Raw genomic sequence first — 23,378 nt, forward strand, 5'->3', positions numbered from 1 at the left:
CTTCCAGACTTCCTGCCATTGTGCGATTATCGAGATTAATTGCCCGGGAAAGCTGCAGCATCATCTCAGGCCCTTAATAAGGAAGATCACAACATGGATTTATATTAATGCACATTGCTGTGTGACACGGCCTTGCTCTTAGAGCCACATGGACAAATCTCAGTGCTGGGTGCTACCAGCACCGCTGCACCTCCAGACTGAGGGAAGGGTTGCATGTTCCCTTCCCTGCAGGGCCATGGCACCTTGAGAGCAAGGAAGAGGGAGTTGATGACATTTTTAGAAACCTCGTTAGTGAATAACTTTGCTTATTCTGAAATCAGTTCCCATCAGCCTCTGCTGAGTGATTCTGAGAATTGCTGGTGTGCTGCTGGTGACCCTGTCAGTACAGGTGCAATAGCTGGAATCTTAAGTATGCTTTTAGGTGCTTTAAAGTGTTGTGTTCTTACCAGGAAGAGAGACTCTGTACAGAGAGGGCTTTTAAGGCATATTCTGCCCTTTTAGTTTTCCTGCTGAGAGTTTAACAAACCAGTGTTGTTGCCCTGCTATAGAGATCCTGTCGTGCAGCAGCTCAGTCTGGTCCGAGGCTCAGGTTTTAAATGAACAACCATTAACAAAGGTAGAGCTTGAGGAGCTTTAAAGCAAATCCAGTTCTCCTAAAACATTTCAGTGATTTGGACTGTAATGTGTCAGGCAGAGGAGCAGCATGTGTGTGTCCTTCAGCAAACTCAACACTTTCCTCTGTTAAATCACTGTAAATCCAGAGTCACTCCAGTGCCATCACTGCTGTTAATTGTTCATTTGCTGTGACAAGTTAGTTGTGGTATCTCACAATATTACAGTGGCTGCCCCATAGAATACAAAGTGGAGCTGATGAAATCTTGGCAATGGGAGCCCACAATACACTGGTATCTCTACATGTGAAACATTTGGAGGGGACTGGAGCACCACTGTGTTGGGCAGCAAGGCTCCTCAACAAACTGACACCCAGGAGAGGTTTTAGTCCTCACTCTGGCTGAGTTGTGACCACATTGTCAGATTGTGTATCTTTTACACCAATACTCGTGGAAAAATCTTTTAAAAAAACCCAAACAAATAAATTAGGGATTATACTCAGACTGTGTGTACCTTCAAAACAAAAAGGGATGTTATTGTAAGGTCCACTGGATAATATTGACTTACCACTGAGGTGAAGATAAGCTTCTTGGAGACTGCTTCATGGAAGAGCAGTTAAATGTTGTTGTTACTTTCCTTAGAAATGAAATAGATATTTCCAGGCATGTGACTCCGAGCTTTATTGATTACTTCTGTACAACACAGGAGTCTATAGAGTGTGGACTAAGTCCTGAAGTCCAGGCTCCATGTAAGCTTGGCTCAGCAGGAAATCTGAACTGAGCACTGTAGATGACAGCCCAGTCTCCAGTTCCATCCTGATCCCAATGCTATCAGTGCTGGCTGCTTCTAAAGAAGGATCAGCTTGATGATTTTGGCCCCAAATGGCTTTACTGACATACAAACTGAGGCCTTCCAAATTCTCTCCTTACCCAACAGTCACTGTAATAAGTGCAGGTTTGTCAGTCTCTTCTGGGGCAGCTCCCAAGTCCCAGTGAAAGTTTCCAAGTGGGCATGGCCAGCCATGCACTCAGTTCCCTCAATCCTTTCTGAACCCTCAAAGCCAGAGGATGAGTGTTCCTGTGATATTAATTACTTAATTAGCAGCCTGTGCCCTCTGTGCACCAGGCAGAGCAGCAGCGAAGGGAGTGACTGACAGCAGAGATGTATTAGTTCATTAGTTCTGTTGACCCAGGCTCCCTGATCTCCCGCTCTATGGCTGATCTCACATGTCTCTGTCTTGCTGTCCAGGTTTTATTGGGATTTGACCATGCTGCTCCTGATGGTAGGGAACCTGATCATCATCCCCGTGGGCATCACTTTCTTCAAGGATGAAAACACTACCCCATGGATTGTCTTCAATGTGGTTTCGGACACGTTCTTCCTCATCGACCTTGTCCTCAACTTCCGAACAGGCATCGTGGTGGAGGACAACACCGAGATCATCCTGGACCCACAGAGGATCAAGATGAAGTACCTCAAGAGCTGGTTTGTGGTGGATTTTATCTCCTCCATCCCCGTGGACTATATCTTCCTGATCGTGGAGACCCGCATTGACTCGGAGGTGTACAAGACGGCCCGGGCCCTGCGCATCGTGCGCTTCACCAAGATCCTGAGCCTGCTCCGGCTGCTGAGGCTCTCCCGGCTCATCCGCTACATCCACCAGTGGGAGGAGGTGAGCACAGCCTCTAGGGCACTGACTTCTAAACCTTCCCTTGCAAAAGTGCTTGCTTTGAATGCCCACTCTCCTCCTTTATGCCAGTGCCATTGCTAAACGGTTGTGGCTGGGGCCTAATGCTTTGTTTTTAGCAGGTTCCCAAGAGGGCCTTCTGCATCTTGTTACTTAGGCACTTGAGACTGTGCTGTCGGCTTGAGGATCATCATTGAGATGATGTGTGGAGATGTTGTGTGGGCTGGGAGGAGAGCAGGACCCCTTGCAGGAAGTGTGTAGTGATAGAGCTGCCTGTGAGCAGAGCAGTTACCCAGACAGCGAGGGCTTGCCCTCCCAGAGCCCCAAAAGGGCCAGAAGCAGCTCAGAGGAAAGGTCTAGAGACAGCTGATTTGCAGGACCTGTGGCATCTGTTTACCATCTGCTTCTTCTATGGGCTTATCTCTTGAATAAAGAGAGAAGCGTGGTGATGTATTATAACCTTGCTGTCTAAATTCTGTGACACTCTCTTAAGGGGAAGAGGAAGAGCAATCTGCAGACAAATAGAGTCTGTTTAAAGACATAAAGGTCCAGTGCAAGCCAGATCCCTACTACCACCCCTGGACCCTGTGCTGTTCTCAGGGGAGTTCCAGGATGCAGGGTGAGTTGTCAGGCATAATGTGAGTGAAGGTGCAACTTTTCAAGTACCTTGAAAATTATTTTTTCCTGTCTCCATGCTCTCCAAAGCAGAGAGAAAGCTCCCTGTGTCTTTCTCCACACCTCAGGAGCATATTTTCTGGACAAGGAAAGCTGGTCAAGGCAATTTCATCTTCCTCCCCATACTTTCTCTTCTGCTTTGGAGCAGAGCCTGATGCAGAGCATGATCTAATGCGGAGCGTGCTCCTGGGAACGTGAAGGGAAAGCAGCCATGCAAGTCATGGCTGGATTGCACCGAGCTGTCAGAACACTAATTTATGGCAGAGCTGAACCGACCCCTCCTCCAGCGTGGCAGACTCAGGGAGAGCACTGGGGCACACTTTACAAATTTCAGGCTTCATCTTTGTGGTGTTGTAGTTTGTGAGTGCCTCGCTCAGAGCAGAGCGTAACGCCTTGCTGAGGTCTGGGGTGACATTGTGCAAGGTGCTGCGAGGGTGCTGAGGGAGAGACAGCCACAAGAATTCCCTACGAGGTTCATTTGCTTCGTAGCACAGGCAGGAAGTGCACAGAGAGGTGGAGATGAATAAAGCAGGAGTGTCCTTCCCGGTGTGACTCAAGAGGTTGGAGGCTGAGAGAGCAGTGGAATAGCTGCAGGTCTGTTATCCTATCCCATGGCTGCATTGCTTCTTTGTCCTCCACTCTGAGAGCACTCAGGAAAGGCAAGTTGGTGGCTTAGGCTGTTGTTAAAGTAGTTCCTTCACAGTGATTTACAAGTACCCACAGCAGTGCAGAGCTCCCTGCTTGCTTGTCTCTGCTCCTTGACTTCCCTTCCATGAGGTGGTTGAAGAGGATTCAAGTATATTTGCTTTTGATTGTACTGAATTTGTTTTAAGAAATGATGAAATGAAAGCAAATCAGTGCTTTTCCCTCTCTTGCTCCTCACAGTTTGACTGGGCAGCCATTTCTAGTTTCATTCTCAAACCCAGTTTGTGGGATGTTGCTCCCTCCTGCTGCTGCTGTGGGTGCTGGGGCAGCACAGCCGGGTGCTCTCCAGACCCCCCCGAGGAACAGGCTCCCTGGAGCGATGCAGTGCTGCCTGTGGAAGGGCCAGATGGTGCTGGGTTGCAGTTTGGGACTGCAATGCAGACTCTGTTATGCACTGCAGAGCCTGCCAGACCAAACACGATAGTCTTTTTGTCAAACAGGGCTCAACCCAAGCAGCAATTTCCTGGAGAGAGTTTAATACTGGGAGGTTTCCCACCCTCTCACGTGGGGGAGGGAAGCAGAGGAAGGGGTGATCCCTCACCATTGGTGCAGTGCCTGCTACAAAGCAACGGGGAGACAGGGGAGAGAAGTGCTGCTTCATCTTTGCGTGGGAGTTGTGCTCCCTGGAACCACACTGACAGTCCTTTCTTCCTCTCACTCTGAAGTGCCTACAGATGATCTGTGTCTGAAAGTCCACATTAATCTTTCCTCAGTGGTGATCTGGAAATGTTCATTCCTGTAGGACGGAGCAGTGTCGGACTAGACCTACTCAGGGTGTATATGAGGGGCAGGTTGCTGTGCAGAGTTAAAGAAGCAGAAGGACTCTTGGGAGAGGGGGTGACTGAAGGCCTGTTCTCTTATGGTTCCCCCACTGTCCCACTCTGTGTCTCATCATCTAGGTAGTATCCTTCTCTCTTAGGCTCTTTGCATATGACCAGATAAGCTAAAAAGGAGATGTGAGTAGGGGCACACTGGTCCTCTGGAGTGGAGGGTGCATGTGAACCAGAGGAGTGTGTGTAGGGCAGTGAGGCAGAGTTAACACAGGTGGGTGGACCAGTCACTGAGGGAGGGCAGGGTGTTGTGTCTGGGCAGAGCCTGCACATCCCACTCCCCTGCACATCCCACTCCCCTGCACATCCCACTCCCTTGCACATCCCACTCCCCTGCTGGGGCAGTGCCTTCTGACGGAGGGATTGCTGCTGCCTCGCTCATAACTAGTGCTGGGACTGAGTCCTGTGTGAGGAGCAGAGGAGGACTCGGCACACACAGAGTGTTCTCTCCTTACTCAGCCTCCCAGAACGTTACAGCTGTGCATTAGTGGGACTGGGAGTGAGTACAGGGATAAGTGGTCACTTCCTGAGTTCTCAGTGGGCCTCTCCGTGCCTTTCCCTGCAATTGTCCATGCTCTGCATGAATTTATCACTCCCCCTGCAGTGAGGGGAGAGCAGCCTCGGCGAGGGCTGCAGTGCTGTAAAGCAGCCAGGCTCTCATCAGTTCCAGATCAATGCCAGGCAGGAGTCCGTGGGATCCAGAGCCAGGGGTTTGAAGTGCCTGCTCCATTGTGGCTCAGAGCAGACTGCTCTGACATCCACCCCCAGATCTCAGAGAAGTGCTGTGGGGACTTTAGCTGGGCAAACAACCTGAAGAGAAAAGGAAACTAAAAAGGAAGAAAAACAACCTAATGCACTCGTGTTCACTGGAGTACGAAAATAAGCTTAATTCCAAATGTAGCAGTTTCATTTGCATTATGCATTTTGCATGAGTGGCCCCACGAATGAATTTACCAGTAGGGCAGAGCATAAATAGAGTCTTTTTGAAGTGTCTGCCGTGTCTCCCCTGCAGTAGGAAGCTTGATTGCTGTGTAGGCAGGTGTACACGGTCTGGCTGGAGCCTCGCTTGCCTCAGTACTGGATCACAAACTCCAGTATCTGGGAGCTCCCAAGGCCAGCAGCAGAGGTGCAGGAGGGCTGGCACAGTGGGATTGTGAAGCTGTCCTGCCAGGGCAGACCAAACAGGGCTGCTCCAGCCATGCCTTGTCCCTGCCCAGGGCAGCTCTCGTCACCTCGGCCTTGGAACTGCTCCAGCAGCTCTCGGGATGCCCAGGTTGGTCCGTGGCTCTTGGCCCTGTGGACATGGAGGCACATTGTCCCAGGGTCAGGGAGCTGGGCCTTTCCACTGCTGGGCTCAGAAACCATTCAGAGGAGGCAGACTCCAAACATGAACATCCTACAAACCTTACCCCAAGGTCACCTGGCAGAAAGAAAGGAGGCACAAACACCAGGTAACCCACGGGCTCAATCAAAACAAACCGTCCTGGGCAGACTGGGAATGTTAGACAAAAAAAACCTCTGTAGGTTTTCATAAGCAAAAGGGATTGTATATTATTTTTTCCCTAAGAGCAGTTTGCTGAGCTTTCCCTGTTTTATGCACAGCATCTACCCCCGTGTTTGGTGCCAGGAAGCAGCAACCTATATTTAAGAACAGACTATTTTGACTTATGAACAAGGAACATTTATTGGAACAACAGTAAAATCCTGCTCCTGTAAATTGGTTTCCAAATAGCACATAGGCTAAGATAACCAAAATATTTTGATTTCAGACTCTATGGGAGCAATTATGATGAGAAGGAAAGGAACTATCTGTTTTTGATATATATCACAATGATAAGATGATCATAAATGAGGAATTTTTCAGATTGCAGCTTTTGGGTTTTGCAGCTGAAACCTGAAGAAAAGGACAATTTGATTATTTTCAAATTATTATGTCACTGAAAATTTGCAAACTTGCCTGAGTGTTATCGTTTTATTCCCCGGGGTTTCCATATTACAGAGAAGCTTTAGAACGGAGGGAATGCATCTTCTCAGGTGCCAGTAACAACTTCCCAGTAAAAACTCAGCACAGATTGCATCATCTGAAAGATGATGTCACTTTTAAGAAGACTCAGATATTCAGAAAATTGATTCAAAGGCTGGAGGGCCTGCGTGGAAGGACTAGGAGGGAGCTTCCGTAGGCTAGGAGGACATGGCTCCCAACTGATTTTCATTTTGATTTGCTGATTCCCTTAGTTTCTTCTGACCTATTTGTAGCCTTTTTAAAATTAAATTAAATGAACATGGCTAGTGGCCTGGGGGATATGATGTTAGGCCAAATCCATAAGTGGTTCCTGGGAGGGGAGGAGCCGGGCAGAATGATTGTTCCCGAGCGGCACAGCAGGGTCCCGTTCCACAGGCACTTCAAAATAGCTGAACAGATTTTTTATCGATATGATTTGCAATTCTGTCGTGTTAAATAGCAAGGCAGACCCAGGAGAGTAACTCATTAAAACCTCTGACCACCCTTGAGGAAAATCAAACTTCACAAACACTGGTAATGTGGCCGGGAGGGGCGAATGGGCTGGGTTTTGTCCTAAATTTGCATTACCTCATTTCTGAAGGCAGCTTTATCAGGCATTGGTCTTAATGTCCTTACAGGAGCTTATTAGAACCATAATGCCAGTTACAATAATAAGTTTTCATTCTCACTGCACAAAGTGATCCAAAATTTGAAGCATCTTTTCCTCTCAGAGAGAATCCTGCACTGAAATCAAGGGCAAAAACCCTCTTGTTGACATTTGAGTAGAAGGTTGTTCAAGATTTTTTACCACAGCCTTTTACATCGAGCCGTTTTCACTTCAGCACAACATCCTCGTGGAGGGAGAGCAGACAACAGGAGGAGACAGATGTTCTCCATTCCTGTACATGACATTTTCCCTCTCCTGCCTGTGGGCATCCAGGGATCCATCCCCTGCCCTGTGCCACGTTACCTGTCAGGAGAAAGAACAGTTTGTTTGGGGAAGTTGGTCTTTAGCAGGAAGTTCTACTGCTCTAATGCAAATCCAGCTTCCCACCTGGGCACTGGGAATACAGTTTCAAAGAGAATATCATCAAAAATGGGTTCTAATGAATTATAAGGAGCCAGGCAAATATTTGAATAGCTGTGCAGCCACAGAGTTTGCCATAAAAAGGAAAAAGCCTTTTATTTTTTTTACAGTCACCTTCTGGCAGTGCTTAATGTGTCTTCTGTCAACAGCAGGGTATGATCAGGGAATACATGGCTTGGGGGCTTGGGATTAGGGCACAGAGCCATTTGTCTCTAGGTCAGTAGTTCAGATCCAGCTTGTAGCAAGTGAAAGTCATTTGCTGTCTCAGGGGTGTGTTTTTTCTGATCTGTTCTTACCAGACAGGTGCCTGTTTGACAAAATCAGCTGGGACTGGCCCTGGGGAGCCTCAGGCTCCCTGTGGCAGGAGCAAGGTGGTTAAATTTCCCCCCATCTGAAGTGAAGTCCCCCCTGACCAGGGTGTGAGGAACATTAATAAAAGGGTCCTGCCTGTGCCCAGGTTCTGGTTCTCAGGGTCACAGGGTCCCTCAGTCTGTGCCTTCATGCTGGGATGGAATCGTGAAGGGTCTCTAAAGAACCAGGCTGGTCTCCTAATGATCTCTAATCACTGTGATAGCTGGTTGCTGCTCCAGCATTTCATTTTCCTCTCCCCTCAGCCTCCTCCCGGCCTCCTCCGTACGTGTCCCTTCCCCGGACACAGTGTAGGTTTCCCTTTCTCTTGGGGAGCTCACGTCTCCGTGTTCCTCTGCCAGCACCAGCTGCCTGCAGCTCAATGCCCATGTCGTGCCAGCTGCCTCTCATTTTCCTTCAGGCCATTGTTTCTGGAGGGGGGGTCTGGCAGGCTTTGTTATTGCTGTTGTGTTGCAATAACAGAGGGTCCTCAAAGGAGAAGTGCTGGAGTCTGGCAGGAGGATTCCTCCTGCCTGTGTCATTTTCCAAGATTTAATACCATGGAGCTTTATTGATGGGGTTTGCTCCAGCTGCAGTGCTGCAGGACCCTGGGTCCAGCCTGTAGTGTGACTGTCACATGGGGGCTGGGGAGGTGTGACCTACAGCAGAGTCACAGGATGGGTCAGGCTGGAAGGGACCACAGAGGGTCATCTGGTCCCATCCTCCTGCTCAGGCAGAGTCATTGCAGAGCACACAGCACAGGATTGAGTCCAGACAGGTCTGGAATATCTCCAGTGGGGAGACTCCACACCCTCTCTGGACAATCTGTTCAGTGCTCAGTCACTGCACAGTGAAGAAGCTCTTCCTCATGTTCAGGTGGAATTTCCTGGGCACCAGTTCCATTGCTCAGCCCCCCTGAGCAGATCCTGGTCCATGCTCTGGCCCCTCCCTGCAGGCACTGACAGACGTGGATGACCCCTTTTGGTGTCTCCTCTGGAGGCTGAACAGCCCCAGCTCCCTCAGCCTTTCCTTGTGAGGGAGATGCTCCAGTCCCTTCATCATCTCCGTGGCCTCTGCTGGCCCCACTCCAGGAGCTCCGTGTCCCTCCCGTCCGAGGAGCCCAGAGCTGGAAACAGCACTGCAGATGTGCCTCCCCAGGGCAGCAGAGGGGCAACAGGTATGGTAGCAGGAAGAGGGATCTTGTCAACCCTGTATTCTGATGGCAAAGTGTAAGGAAACTTCTGGGAGCCTTCTAAATCACATCAAAATCCTGTGAGCTCAGGAACCAGCAGTGGCAGTGCCCAGTTCCCTTGAATGCACAGGAACAGATTGACATCTCCTTAGGACTGTGCTTCATAGAAGGAGCATGGTGAAGGGGCACCCTCTGGAGCTGGTGCTGAGCACCTCAGGCTGTGTGTGAGCTCAAACCAGCCCACACAGCCTTGTCCAGCATGTCACAGGGTGTCTGTGAGGCACATACAGATAGTGCTGATGCAGCTTTTGAACCATCCAGAGGGACATTCCTGTTACCATTGGGGTTGCTGATGCACTGCCAGATGTGGGTTTGTCCCTCAGCAGTGCAGGAGTTGTGCTCTGCCAGCCTCACCCCACACTGTAAGGCCAGTTTGTCTGAGGCACATTAGCCTTGGCAAGTGGTTGCACATTAATCGCTGCTCTCGTTGAAGCTTCTTCCAGGAAGGCACTATTGATTGCATTCATATCAAGTGGAAAACTTTAATGAGACAGCTGAAGAGAACAGCATTTCCTCGCCTCACTTGTTGTATTCAGCAAGACCGGGCTGGAAAGGAACGTGCCAAATGTGTAAGTTGTGTGAATGAGGCAGAAACTTGGCCCAAATAGGACCATGTTAAAAAATCATCTTGGTTGGTGGAGGAGGAAGAAAAGGGGATTCTGGAGCATGGCAGCGTGGAGTTGCTTTTTGCCAAGAGAGATTGAAGTCAGTTCTTTCATCTCCCCACAGAGCATCCTCACGTGCTCTGAGCCAGTGACTGGGCAGGGGGAAGTGCCACATGGGGACCCAAATAGCTCCTCCTGCTGGGGTTGGAGTGAGAGCAAATCTCTGCCAGCAGGGAGACAAAAATACCCCACTCACTGGTGTCATTAAGGGGCTGGAGTCTGGAAAAGGATCTGTATCTGGCCAGCTGTTTAGATATGGAGCTGCTGGGCACTCTGAGGCACACTGACACCACGGGGGTGGGACTGACCCAGTCCATTTTATTCTCCTGAGTGGATAGAGCTGGAGGGAGGGAGCATCCAATGGTCAGTACCCCTCACACCTCACTGTCTGCAGGCACAACCCCCGCGGCAGGGGCTGTGCTGGGGAGCTCCAGCAGAGCAGAGCCCGGGCCCCTCTCCAGCTGGGCTGGCTGGGATGGAGGGCAGCACTCAGACCTCGCGCTCCAGCACCACCAGATGATGCTGCGGGCTGAGGAAGGGATGTGTGGCCATGAACGAGGCAGCCAAAGGCAAGCTCCTGGCTTTCCAAGTGCTGTGTGCTGGGGAAGGGGACAGGGCAGTGTCAGCCCTGCAGAAAGGTCAGGGGCTGCACGAGGGCTCGGCTGGCTGGGGAAGGAAGGAGTGCTCTTCCACAAGGCAGCAAAGCCTGAGGCCAAGCTTTGGCTCTGAGCAAGTCTTGCTTCCACTCCAGAGAAGAAGTTGCCAGCCACAGTGCCAGACTCTGCAACACACGGTGTGTTGGAAAACGTTTGGTTTTCACCCCCTTTCCTTCTTGCCAGAAAAATGCTAATGGATGTAAAACAGCCTCACTCTCCCCACTAGTTTGAGGTGAAAGGAAGAAAAAGTCTTTCTCGGGAAGGACAAGCTTCACTCCTGAGCCAGGCACAGAGAGGTGTGTGAAGGTTTAATGGGCAGGAGCCGTATTGATGAAGTTATTTTCTGAGCACTGCTGTGAAAAGAGCTGTTTTGAAGACAGTTTCAGGACATGCAATTATCCAGTTTGCCAGCTTAATGCATTCAACTTAACCTCATTTTTATGAAGCAGAAATCAATGTGGTAACTTTTTCAGAGCTGAGATGACATTTTATTCTTGCTTCTCTCATAAGGATGCATATTTTTAAGCTTCCTTTTCTACTTTAACTCCCCCCTCTCCCAGTTTTGATTAAGCAGGAATACCCCAAGGGCAAAGGAAAAGAGTGAGGCAATTTCCACATTCCCAGAGTCACATTAGAATGGAAGATAATTCTGAAATCTCTTTGCAATGCATGGCAAAATTTTCCATCTTGGAAAAGGATTTGGAAGTGCATCTAGAGCTTCAGTACAAGAACCTTTTTATTCATTTCATTCAAGCACTACTTTACCAGGGAAGGATTGTAAAGGTGCTGATCTTCACCCCAGTTTTTCATTCCAAGGAATGTGTGGCCCCTGTTTTCTGCTATTCCAGTGTCTGTCACCTTCTCTACTCCAACATGGTTAGGGATATTTTGAGAACTATTCCTGCCTTGTGTCTTCTCCTCTTCCTAAACCAGAAGTCCTGCAGAACAGCAGCTGCCAGAGCTGTGAGCTGGATAATGCCTGTCCAGAAGTTCCCCAACAAGACTGTGCCATAAAATTGAAGAGAGTGGGGTAATTGCCCTGCTTTTCCTTAACATGCCTCCCTTCCTACCCCATCACTTCCTGACATGGGTTGCACCACACAGAGCATTTTAGTCTAGTGGCACACTCAAAAATCCTCACAGGCAAGGGCACACCTCCATGTGTGGAGGGAAAGGGAGATGAAGGTTGCAGAGTTGGTTAATTTAAACAGAAAACTATTTTCCCTGAGAAAGTTGAGTGGCAGTGGTGGCCTTGTGTACCTTGGCAGAGCCCTGTAGCAGGCAGGTCCCTGCTGAACTGGCAATGGTATCTTTGCCTTTTGCTCATCCACTATTTATGAGGGAGAAGGCAGGAATTAGGAAGGGCCTGATGAGGGAGAACATTCTGCCTTTTGTGACAGCTGGGAAAAGAAAGGGAAAGATGTGATCTGATAACAGAAACCACCAGAATTATTCTTCCAGCTTCCTCTGGGCTCGGGATGAGCCACATGCCAGTAGTCCCACAGTGTTCCTTGCCATAAATGAAGGCAACAGTGTAGTCACCTCACAGCTCTCAAACAGCTGCAGTTCATTCACACTCCTGAGGTGCCACCAGGCCTGGGATCTGCTCTGACACAGACCCTGAGCAATCCCACTGAGGTATGACATGAACATGCACTTCTCTGCAGAGTGCCCTTGGGCAGGTCTTGTCCCCAGGGCTGGGGGGACACTGCTCCTACTCTTCTCTGGAAGCAGAGCCCTGACCCAGTGTAGGACACATATATCTTGATCTTAGCTCACCCCAGCGTCTCATTATTCTGTGATGTATCCAACATCCTCTCCCTTGACCTCTTGACTTGGGGTCATCAAGGTAGATGAGCACAGTGAGGATGGTGTATCATGGTTATTCTGTGTCTGTGATTCCTGGGCCTTAGGAGACAAGAAAAACTTGAGGAGTGTGTTTCTCTGGTTTGGATCCAGCCAGGATGGACCATCCAGAAAGGATAATGGTCTGTGCAGTGTGTAAATGGATTTGGAACAGAAGGAGGCTGGTCTGAGGGGAATTCTTGAGGTAAGGAGTGAGTCATGTGTGGGCCAGGAGCTGAAGATGGGAGAAGTGACTTGGTGCAGTTCTCAAGGAGGAGAGAGCAGCAACAGTGTGGGCAGCGAGCTCAGGGGGGAATTGTGCAGCCTCTCTGCCCGGTACTGGGGTGAGCTCAGGGGGGAATTGTGCTGCCTCTCTGCCCAGTGCTGGGGTGAGCTCAGGGGGGAATTGTGCTGCCTCTCTACCCAGTGCTGGGTGTGCCTGGAGCTGTACCTGGAGCAGGGAGCAGCTGGAGCCTGCACTCCCCTTGGATCACCTCAGGTCTGGCTCCACACACCCGTGGAGGGTGAACTCTGGGAGAACCTCTCCCTGTGCTGGCACTGACAAGCAATCAAACAAGCAGCAGCAGTGCTGCCTTGTAAACACTGGGAAGAAACTGTGAGGATAATGTCCCTTAAAGTAGCTGACAGGCCTGCTTTTCCTCAAGTCCCTGGAGAGGGTGGAGAGCAGTTAAGACGCAGCAGCTGTGTTTGTTTTTTCTTCATTTATATTTTTTTTTTCACCCAGCAAAGTGCCGGGTGTTAATTCCTCTTGATTTGCTCAGTGCAGCCCAGTTTGGAGAGGCCATCCCTCGAATAGGGTTGATTAGACTCCTCTCCAGTGTGCATCACCCAAACACCACTAATTCCACTCTCTCCCAACAGTGTGCCTGTTTTCTGGTGCTACAAAGAATTAAGCTGAAACTGGTTAATGAGGCAAACTTGGTGCAGCCAAAGCTTAGAGACTTCTGTCAGGGCCACTGCACAGCTGGAGGGGATGTTCTTCTGGTGGGTTTGAGTAAATGTGTTGTAATGCACTGAAGAACTCTGGGTGTCATGTAAGCCCAGCACTTCTTCACTCCCCCTATATGTCCCCGTTTCACTCTCCCTGCCCTGTGCTGCTCATGAGTCCTGGGAAGCTTGTGCCATGATCACCTCCCTCTCTATTCCCACACTACTCTTTCATGCACAGGAGGGATAACAAGGGCTGTCATTTGTGTTCAGGCGCAGAGAGGAGAAAAAATTGTGATTCAGGTTGGCTGTGCCTTCTCCAGAGAACTCTTCCCCTCCCCACAGGGGTGAGCTTTGCCCCTCTGCACTCTGAGCTCCCTCCCTGTTCCCTGCCAGCATGCACAGACATCCCACCACCTGCCTCTTCAGCTGATAAATCACCTCAGGCTTATGGGTATGAGGAAGGACAGATAAGAACTTTTCACTTTAGCTCTCTTCCCTCCAGACTTGAAAGACATGGTTGTATTTTGTCTTGAGCATTAGGCAGACTCCATCCATCTCTGGAATGGGAAAGAAATACAGGGGAAGGCTGGTGGAGCATTAGGAAAGCAGAGTGAAGAGGCTTTCACAGGAGACAGGAGAAAGGAGAGCTGGGGAAGGCCTGCTGCATCCCCCAGTCTGTCCTGGCATGGGACTGTCTGTTTGATCCTCGAGGGCTGGTGTCAGACAGATGTTAAATGTGTTGAGCAGCAATACCTTGTCGCTTTTTTTGAGCTGTCCATCTGGCAGCAGCATTGTCTTGCACACTGGGAAGGGGATTGATTACTTTGCCATGCTCAGCCAGGGTCTGACTGTGCTTTGGACCACAGAGAACAAGTGGGCCAGAGTGGAGAGCTGGTCTTTGCTGTTGCCAGGGGGAAGAGATTGACTTCTCCAGCATGGAAAGCAAAAGGAGAGCTCTCTCACCCAATATGAGAGGGTTCAGAGTGTAGCAGTGAGCAGATTGCAGCTCTGTCCTGCTTTGTTGCCTCAAAGAGTGCACCCTGTGAGACATGTGGGAGGAGAGCAGCTGTGCTCCAGGGAACTCGGGGCATCCTTCCTGCAGCTTCTCTCATGTCCCACGGCAGTAACGTTGCTGGAGATGAGAAACAGGCACAAGATGCTGCTGCTTCTCATACACGGATTTTGTGCCCCTCTCCTTGCCCTCCTCAAGGTCATTTGAGCCGCTGGCAGGGAAGGAGGAACACAGCCCACTTTAGGAAGTTTCCATCCTGGCTCACTGTGAGTGCTGGGAATGCAGACGAGGAGGTCTGGAGCCAGGCTGGAACATGTTCCTCTGGCCTTTCCCCTCTCCCTCCTCCCCCTTCCTGAGACACAGCACGCAGCCAGCTCCTCCAGGAGACGGTGCCTTTAAAAGGAACCTTATCTCAGAGCACTCTCCCCTTATCTGCAGCCCTCAGCCGTGGCCGTGCTCTCAGAGTGCTGACTGGGGACCTGCAGCTGCTGGCAGCAGCTTCCATCTGCTGCTGGAAACTGGAAGCTCTCTGGACTTTCCTCTCAGCCTGGCTGCAGCTGTGCATCCACCCCACCAGCCATGCACGGCCACGGGAGAGGGATCCCTCGTCCTTGGAGAGCTTCAGCAGCACTGCAGGAAGGTGCCTATGGATCTCTGCCCCTTGGGTATCAGTCCAGAGCAGGTCATACCCCCACTGAACACCCTCGGCCTTGGCGAGGTTTGCACAGCCCCGTGGAGGCTCCTTCTGCTGCATCCTCCCTGCTCCCGGGATTCCAGCACACCGGTGTGGCAAAGCTCCCGGGGGTGGGAGCGCTGGAGTGCTCTGCCATTTCCCTGCCTGATAAACGTGGGCCCAGCCGGAGCGACTGCCGGCTGCGGGATGTGCAGCTCATCCAGCCTGCCCTTCCCACCCCTGCAGGCTCTGCCGGCCGGGAAGCAGCCGCAGGGCTCAGCCATTGACCCTGATCTGCTAATGGGGGAGAGGGAGGGAGAAGAGCCGGTGCTCCAATCAGTCACTGGAGGGAAGCCGTGCCTGCTTTGATTAGCCAGCCATTTTTCTGGATACCACCCCAAAACTCCCTCTGCTATTCTGGAAGTGGGGAGAAACTATTCTGTGGAGAGATCTTTCAAATAAAAACAGGGGGGGTGAGGATATTTCCGCAGTGATTGAAGTGGAAAGACCAAGCTAAAAGGGGTGGAGAATATTTTGTTCCAGACAAGGCACTTCCTCAGCATGAGAGCTGGGCATCAGCACCCCACACAGTGGCTTCCTGCTCCCATCACTTGTTTGCAGATGGAGCAGAGCTTACCCTGACTGACAGCCAACAGCCAGCCCCTTGCCTCTGAGGCTGGCACTTCCATGCTTTCCAGAGCCAGGAAGGTGGGAAGGTTGCACCAGTGTGCCAGCTTAATTGACAGCTGGCACAGAACAGGGGATGTGCTGATGGATGAGAGGCAGCTGCCAACTTCAGATGCCAGCACTGGCAGGAGAAAGGGCCAGGAACAAGCCCGGCTGGCAATGGGGAACGAGCCTGGGACATAACCAGGAGAGGGGGGTTAGTGCTTAACTCCGTGTGAAATCCTGGGAAATGTGGCAGGCCAGGTGGCTGGCTGGGAGGCTGCACTGCAAGGGCAGTGGAGTGCTCCAAGTCCTTGGTCTGGAGCCTCCTGGGAGCGGGACAGCAGGCTGTGCACTGCTCTGCTGACTGCTGGAAGGACTCACAGCCAGGTGGGAAGGGCTGAGCTCCTGCAGCTGGTAATTACAGGAGAGCAATGTCAGCCACTTCCCGGGCTGGCCAGGGAGAGATCCCCCTGGTTCCTGCAGCCCTGGCAGCCCGAGGTCAGCCGTGGTCACCCCTGGGAGCACAGACATCCTCTCGTGCTGCCCGAGGGTATTTGTGGGGCTGACAGCTCAGCACAGCCCCGCTGGCCGTGCTGGGGGTGATGGCACACACGGGCAGACTCGTGGCTTTGGGGCTGTCCCAGCCTGTCTGCTGGTCTTCCCTGATGCCTTTTCCAATGGTAAGGGTTTGCCAGGGCACCTTGGGAGTGCTGAATCAGAGCCAGGATGTGCTGGGTCGGGCATGTCCAGGTACAATTGCAACTGCTCAGAGAAGCCTCCTGTACTTGTTATCAGCCCTGATTCCTGATGCTCCAGGTGATATGGCTCCCTACCTTTCCCTTAGCAAAGTGGTGCTGCTGAATCACACAGTCACACACTGGTTTGGGTTGGAAGGTAGTCATTTTGTTCCAACCCCCTGCCATGGGCAGGGACACCTTCCACTAGACCAAGCCCTGTCCAACCTGGCCTTGAACACTTCCGGGGATGGGGCAAAGACCCTGAAAGATCCTTACAATCAATATTTTCCCTTGATGCTTTCTAATTTTCTAATTAGTTTTCTCTAATTGCATCCCAATATATTCTGCTCCATGGTCCTCACCTCATCCCTAATGATCCTCAACACTTCCCTCCTCACCTTCCTCTCCACATCCAGCAGATCTGAAGAAGAGAAAATTGCCAAATTCTTTGTCACTAGTCTTGTCAAAAGTGTTTGTATCCTCCATTTGGACCACAGATGGGATCTGTAATGAAATCCTGATGTTCAGATCATTTTTTGTCTCCCTAGTGGGGACAGTTACCAATAGTTCATTAAAAATTTGGACACCAGTCTAATCCTAGCAGAGATTGAGGTTCCTGGCGTTTTAGGGAGATCCAAACTAATAACTGGGATATCAGACATCTGTTCCTGACTCCTTTCCATATTCAGTCTTCCCACTGAGGGCTGTGAAATGTTTGATGCCTCAGATTATTTTGTTTACTGCTGCTGCAGCAGTTTACTACTGCTGCATTGTTCAGCATGCTCCTGAACAAATTCCCTGGAGGAAGTCACCAGTTCGTAGGTGGTCATGGAGGGAAACTTCACTGAATTCTCAAGTGTCACTTCATTCTGGAATGTGATGGTGCTGGGAACCCAAGTTTAGTGAAAGGAGGCAAAAATCTTACATTTTGTGAGATTTGAGGTATATGGGACACAGATTGGGAAACCAGGTCCCGTGGTTCTGACTTCATGCTGAGCCCTAAACTGAAGGAGTAGGCTCCTATCTGGCTTCTCCCCTCCAGACTTGGAAGGCTGAATTGGTCAAGGTTGGTGCCCTGCATTTGCTTCATCCCATGCTCAGTTTAACCTTGTTGTTTTGAGGCATCCCACCACTCCTTCACAGGCTGCTGAGAAACCCTGAAGTTTTGGGTTTCAGAACACCCCAACTTTCTCTCCCCGTGTTGCTCTGGCAGAGCTCCTTGCCTGCAGCTGAATTCCTGTTCACTTTGTGGAGGGGAAAGCACCATAAATGCAGAGAAAGAAATAATTAGTGTTTTTTGATGCTCAGAGTCATTCAGCCCTAGTGTTAAAGCTTTCTAAAAGGAGAACTTTAACGTTGTCTAGGAAGAGTGTCTCCACTGCCCTGCTGGTTCTCCTTGCCTAATCCCATATGTTGCAACTGCTCCTGGTGTCTCCATCCTCTGCCTGACATGCTGTGTCCTGATTCCCATTTCTTGCTCTGCCAAAGCTTTGTGGGGTCAGGGATCTGGCTTCATTTATAATCACTGCTGACACTGAATTATGATTCTGCCTCAGGTTAGGAGAGCTCATGGAAAAGACACTCATTATAGTAAATGCAAACCACTGGAGCTCTGCACTGGTCCCTTCCATCCCTTCTTACAGCATGGCTTGCTTTCCAGGGCACAAATCCTGTGCTGCAGTTTTACCACTCCATTAGTACATTTTTGGGGGGAGAAAAGGCAATGTCAGCCTTCCTCGAGTCCTGCTGTCCCTTCAGTGTGGGTCTGAGCCACTCCTCGAGTCCCTGCTTGTGTGGGATCTGCTGCATCTGCACCAGGCCAGACCCGGACTAGCCCACAGCCTGACTTCATGGAATTATGGAATCACAGAAGGGCTTGGGTTGGAAGGGACTGTAAAGCTCATCCAGTTCCAACCCCTGCTGTGGGCAGGGCCACCTTCCACTCCCAAGGTAGATGGTCTGAGTGTTCCCTGCCCTTTTGCACAGCTCTCATTCAGGTGGTCTGGAGAGATCCAGGCTGAGGGTGCTCAGCATCCAGGAGCAGATACCCTGAGACACTCAGCCCTCCTAAATTCACTGCTGATGCCCTGAACCAGTGCTGCAGCCACTGCTAGGGATGGAACAGTGTGTGCCACAAGGCTGGCTCCACATTCCCATTGCTTATTGGAGCCCATCTCTGCTTCCCAGTGCAGATCCAGTCTCGTGGGTGCAGCCTGGGGCCTCTGGAGGCACAGCCAGTGCAGACATGGCTCTTGCAAGGCACAAGGTCAGGGAGGTTTTACCCCCCCAGAACTTCTCTGAATAACCATTCAGAGGTGTTGAGAGGGAGCTGTGCTGTGGCAGCTGCTGGGGGACTGCAAGGAATGACCAGTGCTGTCCTTCTCCTGTACTCCATGTCCCCTGGTCGTTTTTCAGTGCTGCTTCCATCACTTTTGTTTTCTACCCATTTCTTTTACACCAGCAGGGGCACATTCTCCTGCTGCTGGACTGGGGGTTTGCACAGCAACGAGGTGTTGTTAAATCAGCTTGAAGTTGAAGAATGATCCAGACTATGGAGGGCAAGGCAGGAGAGGTCGAGTGAGCAGGTTTTGAACTGGATTCCCAAAGGACTCCGTTTCTTTTAAAACTGCACAAGAAACCGAGCAGAGTAAATACGAGGGCTTAAAGCAGCTCTGTTTCTGTTTTGTAGTGCAGCTTCTCTATAGAAGGTTCTTCTGTAGAACTTCTTACCTTCTGATTCTCTGCTGGAGGGGATAAAAAAGGGAACAAGAATTGGGGGAGCACAGGGTGGAAACAAGCACTAAAAATAATATAAATGGCCATTGTAGGTTAACCGAGTATAGAAATGTCCCAATTTTAGTTGCTTGGGCTACTTCTATACTAGAGAGTAAAGTGAATTCAGAGAAAACTGCTGAGAATGATTGAGAGCAACCTGGAATAAAGGAAGAGCTTGAAATTCTTTCCTTTAAGGGGAAGAGATTAAAAGAAAAAAAAAATCCTGTAAAGTAATAAGTCAGCTAGAAAAAGATGAGGGCTGTATATATTTTTCCTGCCGTATTCAGCAAAGATATGGAGCAGTCACTGCAATTGAAAAGGCAGCAAATTCCAAATGCAGTCAAGGAAACACTCTTTCAGGCAGCAGGTAATGCAGGTATTCAGCCCTTGGAGCTCCTTCCACGGGCAGCACCATTCCAGGGCAGTTTGGGTGTTTGTGTGAGCTCCAAGGGTATCCAGGGCTACAAGGTGGACAACAGCTTTGGAAGGTTAAACACCACTCCTGCTTCCAAGTTTAAATCCATCTCTCACACATTCAGGGGAAGTGTTCCAAGGAGGTGGGTTATCAGCCCTCTGCCGGTGCCTTGTTCTGAATTAACTGGTCTTGGAAACTCCTTCTTTTGGGAGCAGTTGGACTCCACAGCTGATGTGGTTGGAGACCTTGTCAGTTGTGGTTTCAGCTGAAGAAGGTGAAATGATTCCATGTGGACCCTGGAGTGAGGGAAGTCAGGCCCACAGGCCAGGGGAGGACTGAATGAGGACAGTGGTAGGTTCCATTCCCAGCAGGGTTAAAAGGGAAGGTTTAATGGATGTAGCAGCAATGCCATTTCAGAAGGAAAATAGCAAAAATGGGGCCAAAGCAAGCAGCTTTGGTTAAATAATTTGATCAGGCAGTGTACCTTTTTGGAGAGAAATACCAATAAAATACTTTCTGATCACATGATGCAGCAAGAAGAAAAGGTTTGATGAGGGCTTTGTTAACATTTGTTGGAGCATTTGGTGTCTGGGTCTGTTCCAGCACTGGCAGACAGGGACTTGGTATTGAATGCCTGTTTCTTTTCAGGGGAACAGGATAAAAACCGTCCTGGGAAGGGTGTGGCCTTTTGAAAGCACTTTCTAACAGCTTTTGCTTTTTGGGTGGTTGGTTGGTATAGGTTTGCTGCAAGGAAAGGGTGGCAAGGTTTGAAGGTCTGTTTGAAGGACAGAAGAGCCCTGTACAGAGACTAAGGAGGGGAAACTTCCCTTGCTATTCTCCCTGTGGAGACCTACCTCCAGATCCAGCCTCTGAGGCACAGCTGGAGATACAGGACAGCAGCACCTTCTTATAACACCCCTGTCCTTTGCTTCAACATACAGCATCCCTCCCAAATGTTATTATTACTGTTACTACAATTATTGTAATATTGTTGTGTTGTACCCTTAAAAGAGCTGTGCAAATCTCCTCCTCCTGTGGCTCTGGGGATCTTTTGCCTTGATACCTGTCATCAGGCAGCATTTCCTGTTGGATTTCTAATTAAAATGGCAGCCTTTAGGGACTCTGTTCCTGCCCAGCATGTATTAATGGAGGTTTAGGAATATTTTAGGTAGAGTTTAAGTACTGTTTTTAAACATCTTTGTTCTGACTTAGTTCATTTTTCTATAATCTATATACAACCACAGCAGGAATTAATCTGTCATACTTTCACAAATATAATCTACGCTGCTTGTTAGTTAAAAAACAGTCTTTCCTGCCCTAGATTCTTAGAGCAAATAATAAGTGCACCCAGCCACTCCCCCCTTGGCTCTCCTGGGATGGGTGCAGCCTGTGTGGGTGTGTCTGAAGGTTATGGGAGGGTCCAGGTCCTCCGAGATGTGTTACACGGGGAGTTATTTTCACTGTGCTGTTCCCTAGAGAGATCCCTTCTCTCAGGTGCACGTTGCAGTGTGGAAAAGGTTATATTGCTATTATTATTCCAGGAGAGTACAAGGGTGTTTGTCTCCCTGTTCCTCATCCTGGACCGGCCGTGACACGTGTGACACACTGTATGAAAATACATTTGCATCACGGAAACCTTTCACTGTGAGGTCTCCCAAAAGATGATTCAGACCCTGGTTGGATATATTCAGACCAGTGTCTGTCCAAGCAACTTAGGAAAAACCCAACACTAACAGGGATTGGAGCTGGTGGTGCTGGTGCCCCGGGAGCTGCCTGCCCGCGGCTGGCACGGTGCTCCTCCAAATTCACCCGGGGCTGCAGCAATTCCAGCACTGCTGGGAAGTGCACCAGGCATTCCACCTGCCCTCCCTGAAATGTTCCCAGCAAGGACAAGAAAGAGTGCCCAGAGTGGAGCACAGAGACTCGCAGGCTCAGCCCATGTGCAGGCAGGGCCCTTGTGCTGAGCATCCTCCGCTCTCTGTTCAGACACGAGGTCACAGCGCTGCAGCCCGAGGAGCTGCATTATCTGTGTCACACTCGCTGCCTCGTGGAGCAGGAAACCATTCACAGCTCCAGGCCTGCCAGGCTGCTTCCTTCCAGGGATGTTACAGTGACTAACAGCATCACAGGAGTCAAGGGTGGAAGTTGTGCTTGGTTGCCGTGGCTGTAATCGAATTAAAGCGCAGGATTGAGTTAGGTGGAAAGTGCTCAATCTCCCTGCAGAACATGAAGCATCCTGGCAGGCTGTGCCAGGCTGGAGCAGCAATAGGTTCTGCTTTTGGACAGAAATGTAATCAAACTATAAACTCTTCTGTTTCCAACTGCCTGAGCCCCTCTGGGACGTGGGGGGGGCCTCACCTGCCTGTGCAGACCTTGCCTGGCCTGTGCAGAGGGAATTGTTTCAAAGACAAACAGGCACTTGCTTGTTCCATTTTGGGCTGTGCATTTTTGGCTCAACTTCTTTCTGTGTGCTCCTACAGAAACCCAGATGGGGTTAGTAGTGGGATAATATGTGTGTGCTTTGGTGTCTTGATGGAAATGCAAACTGTGTTAAAGAAATAATGCTGATTGATCAAGAGCAAACCGCAGAGTTCTGTAGTTCTTCAGCAAGTCTGCAGTTACAGGGCAGGACCTGGTGAGTTGATAGTATATCTAAGGTGTTAGTCACGTGGATCCCCAAGGATCAGTCTTGAATTTTAAGAAATCTGTTATGAATTTTAAACTAAAAACTTCAAATGGGACTGAAAGGAATAAGAAAACAAAGGTCACTGCTGATTTCTTTTGTGACAGCTTTCTCTAGATTGGAAACGAGGGCTATTTTATAGGCAGTCTGAATTTTGAGAAGTCAGTTTTCTTTCTCATTTGAAGAGTCTGTTCTCTTGATCTGATTTTCTTTCTCCTGTGTTCTGGTTGTGTGTTTATGGATACAAATCCAGGTGGCAGTCCCTAGTTCCCTGAGTGAGGCTCCTGCATGGAGGTAAATGGGACAGGGAGGCACCTGTGGCAGATGAGACATTCATTTAGTCCACTCTCAAATGCTTCAGAGGGAGCATCTGATGAACTCCAAAACAACAGCTCCAAAATAATAAGTAAATTAAAGTTACTGGCTTTTAACTTTACTTCTCGATCAGGGATGTTCCACTAAGCTGTCACTTAAGGAAGGCAAAGAGCTTCCAAACAGTGCATGGTATGGCCCAGCTTCGGGACCTGTGGTGCTGCTGGGAGGGAGGATTGGGATCCCCTTCCTCAGCACACCTGCTCATACAACTCTGTAGTTTCCTCACTGCAAACAGATCCGTGCTCTGAGGGAAAGGCTGACACTGGCCTAGGTAATGGCATACCCTGATCAATATTGCCATAAGTATTTTGTCTCATTACTGGTCCAAGCCAACTGTTTCAATTGACTTTGTGCCTGAGCTCAGTGCATTCAGGGGGTGTTTTCCCACTTAGCTCAGTGACTTTTTGATCAGACCACAAATGAGTCCTTCTGACATAGGCTGCAGCCTGGACTCACCTACATCATCTGAGTCATCCATGGATTACCTCACTGTGCTGCTCAGCTCCCTTTTCCACCTCCCCTGAGTGCCAGCCAGCACAGAGCCGTGTGGACCACCCTCCCAGACCACTCAGTGCTCCTTCTGGGTGCCATCTCCAGGCCTTGAGGCCCCAGTTCCAAACCACTTGTGTTTCTTGCCCCTTTCTCAGGTATTTGTGCTCCCTTTCCCCCTGGCCTCCCAGATATTCTTTCCCTAAGCACATCTATGTATAGCTACTGAGCGACA

At 50.0% G+C, this 23,378-nt stretch overlaps 1 protein-coding gene across 8 annotated transcripts in view; it reads left to right on the forward strand.

Moving 5' to 3' along the window:
* Window positions 1-23,378, forward strand: part of HCN4 (hyperpolarization activated cyclic nucleotide gated potassium channel 4) — a 148,366-nt gene that overhangs the window by 69,317 nt on the left and 55,671 nt on the right. For all 8 annotated transcript variants that reach the window (XR_007906073.1, XR_007906072.1, XR_007906075.1 and 5 more), the window contains one exon: window positions 1,861-2,284. Coding sequence is in view for 3 of the 8 variants with exons in the window: in XM_051796389.1 (XP_051652349.1) it covers window positions 1,861-2,284 (424 nt within the window). In the remaining 5 variants the exon portion in view is untranslated. The remainder of the gene's footprint in view (window positions 1-1,860; window positions 2,285-23,378) is intronic.

The sequence above is a fragment of the Manacus candei genome, unplaced genomic scaffold (assembly GCF_025592945.1).
Source record: "Manacus candei isolate 608988 ecotype Guabito, Panama unplaced genomic scaffold, ASM2559294v1 h1tg000046l, whole genome shotgun sequence".
Taxonomy (NCBI): domain Eukaryota; kingdom Metazoa; phylum Chordata; class Aves; order Passeriformes; family Pipridae; genus Manacus; species Manacus candei.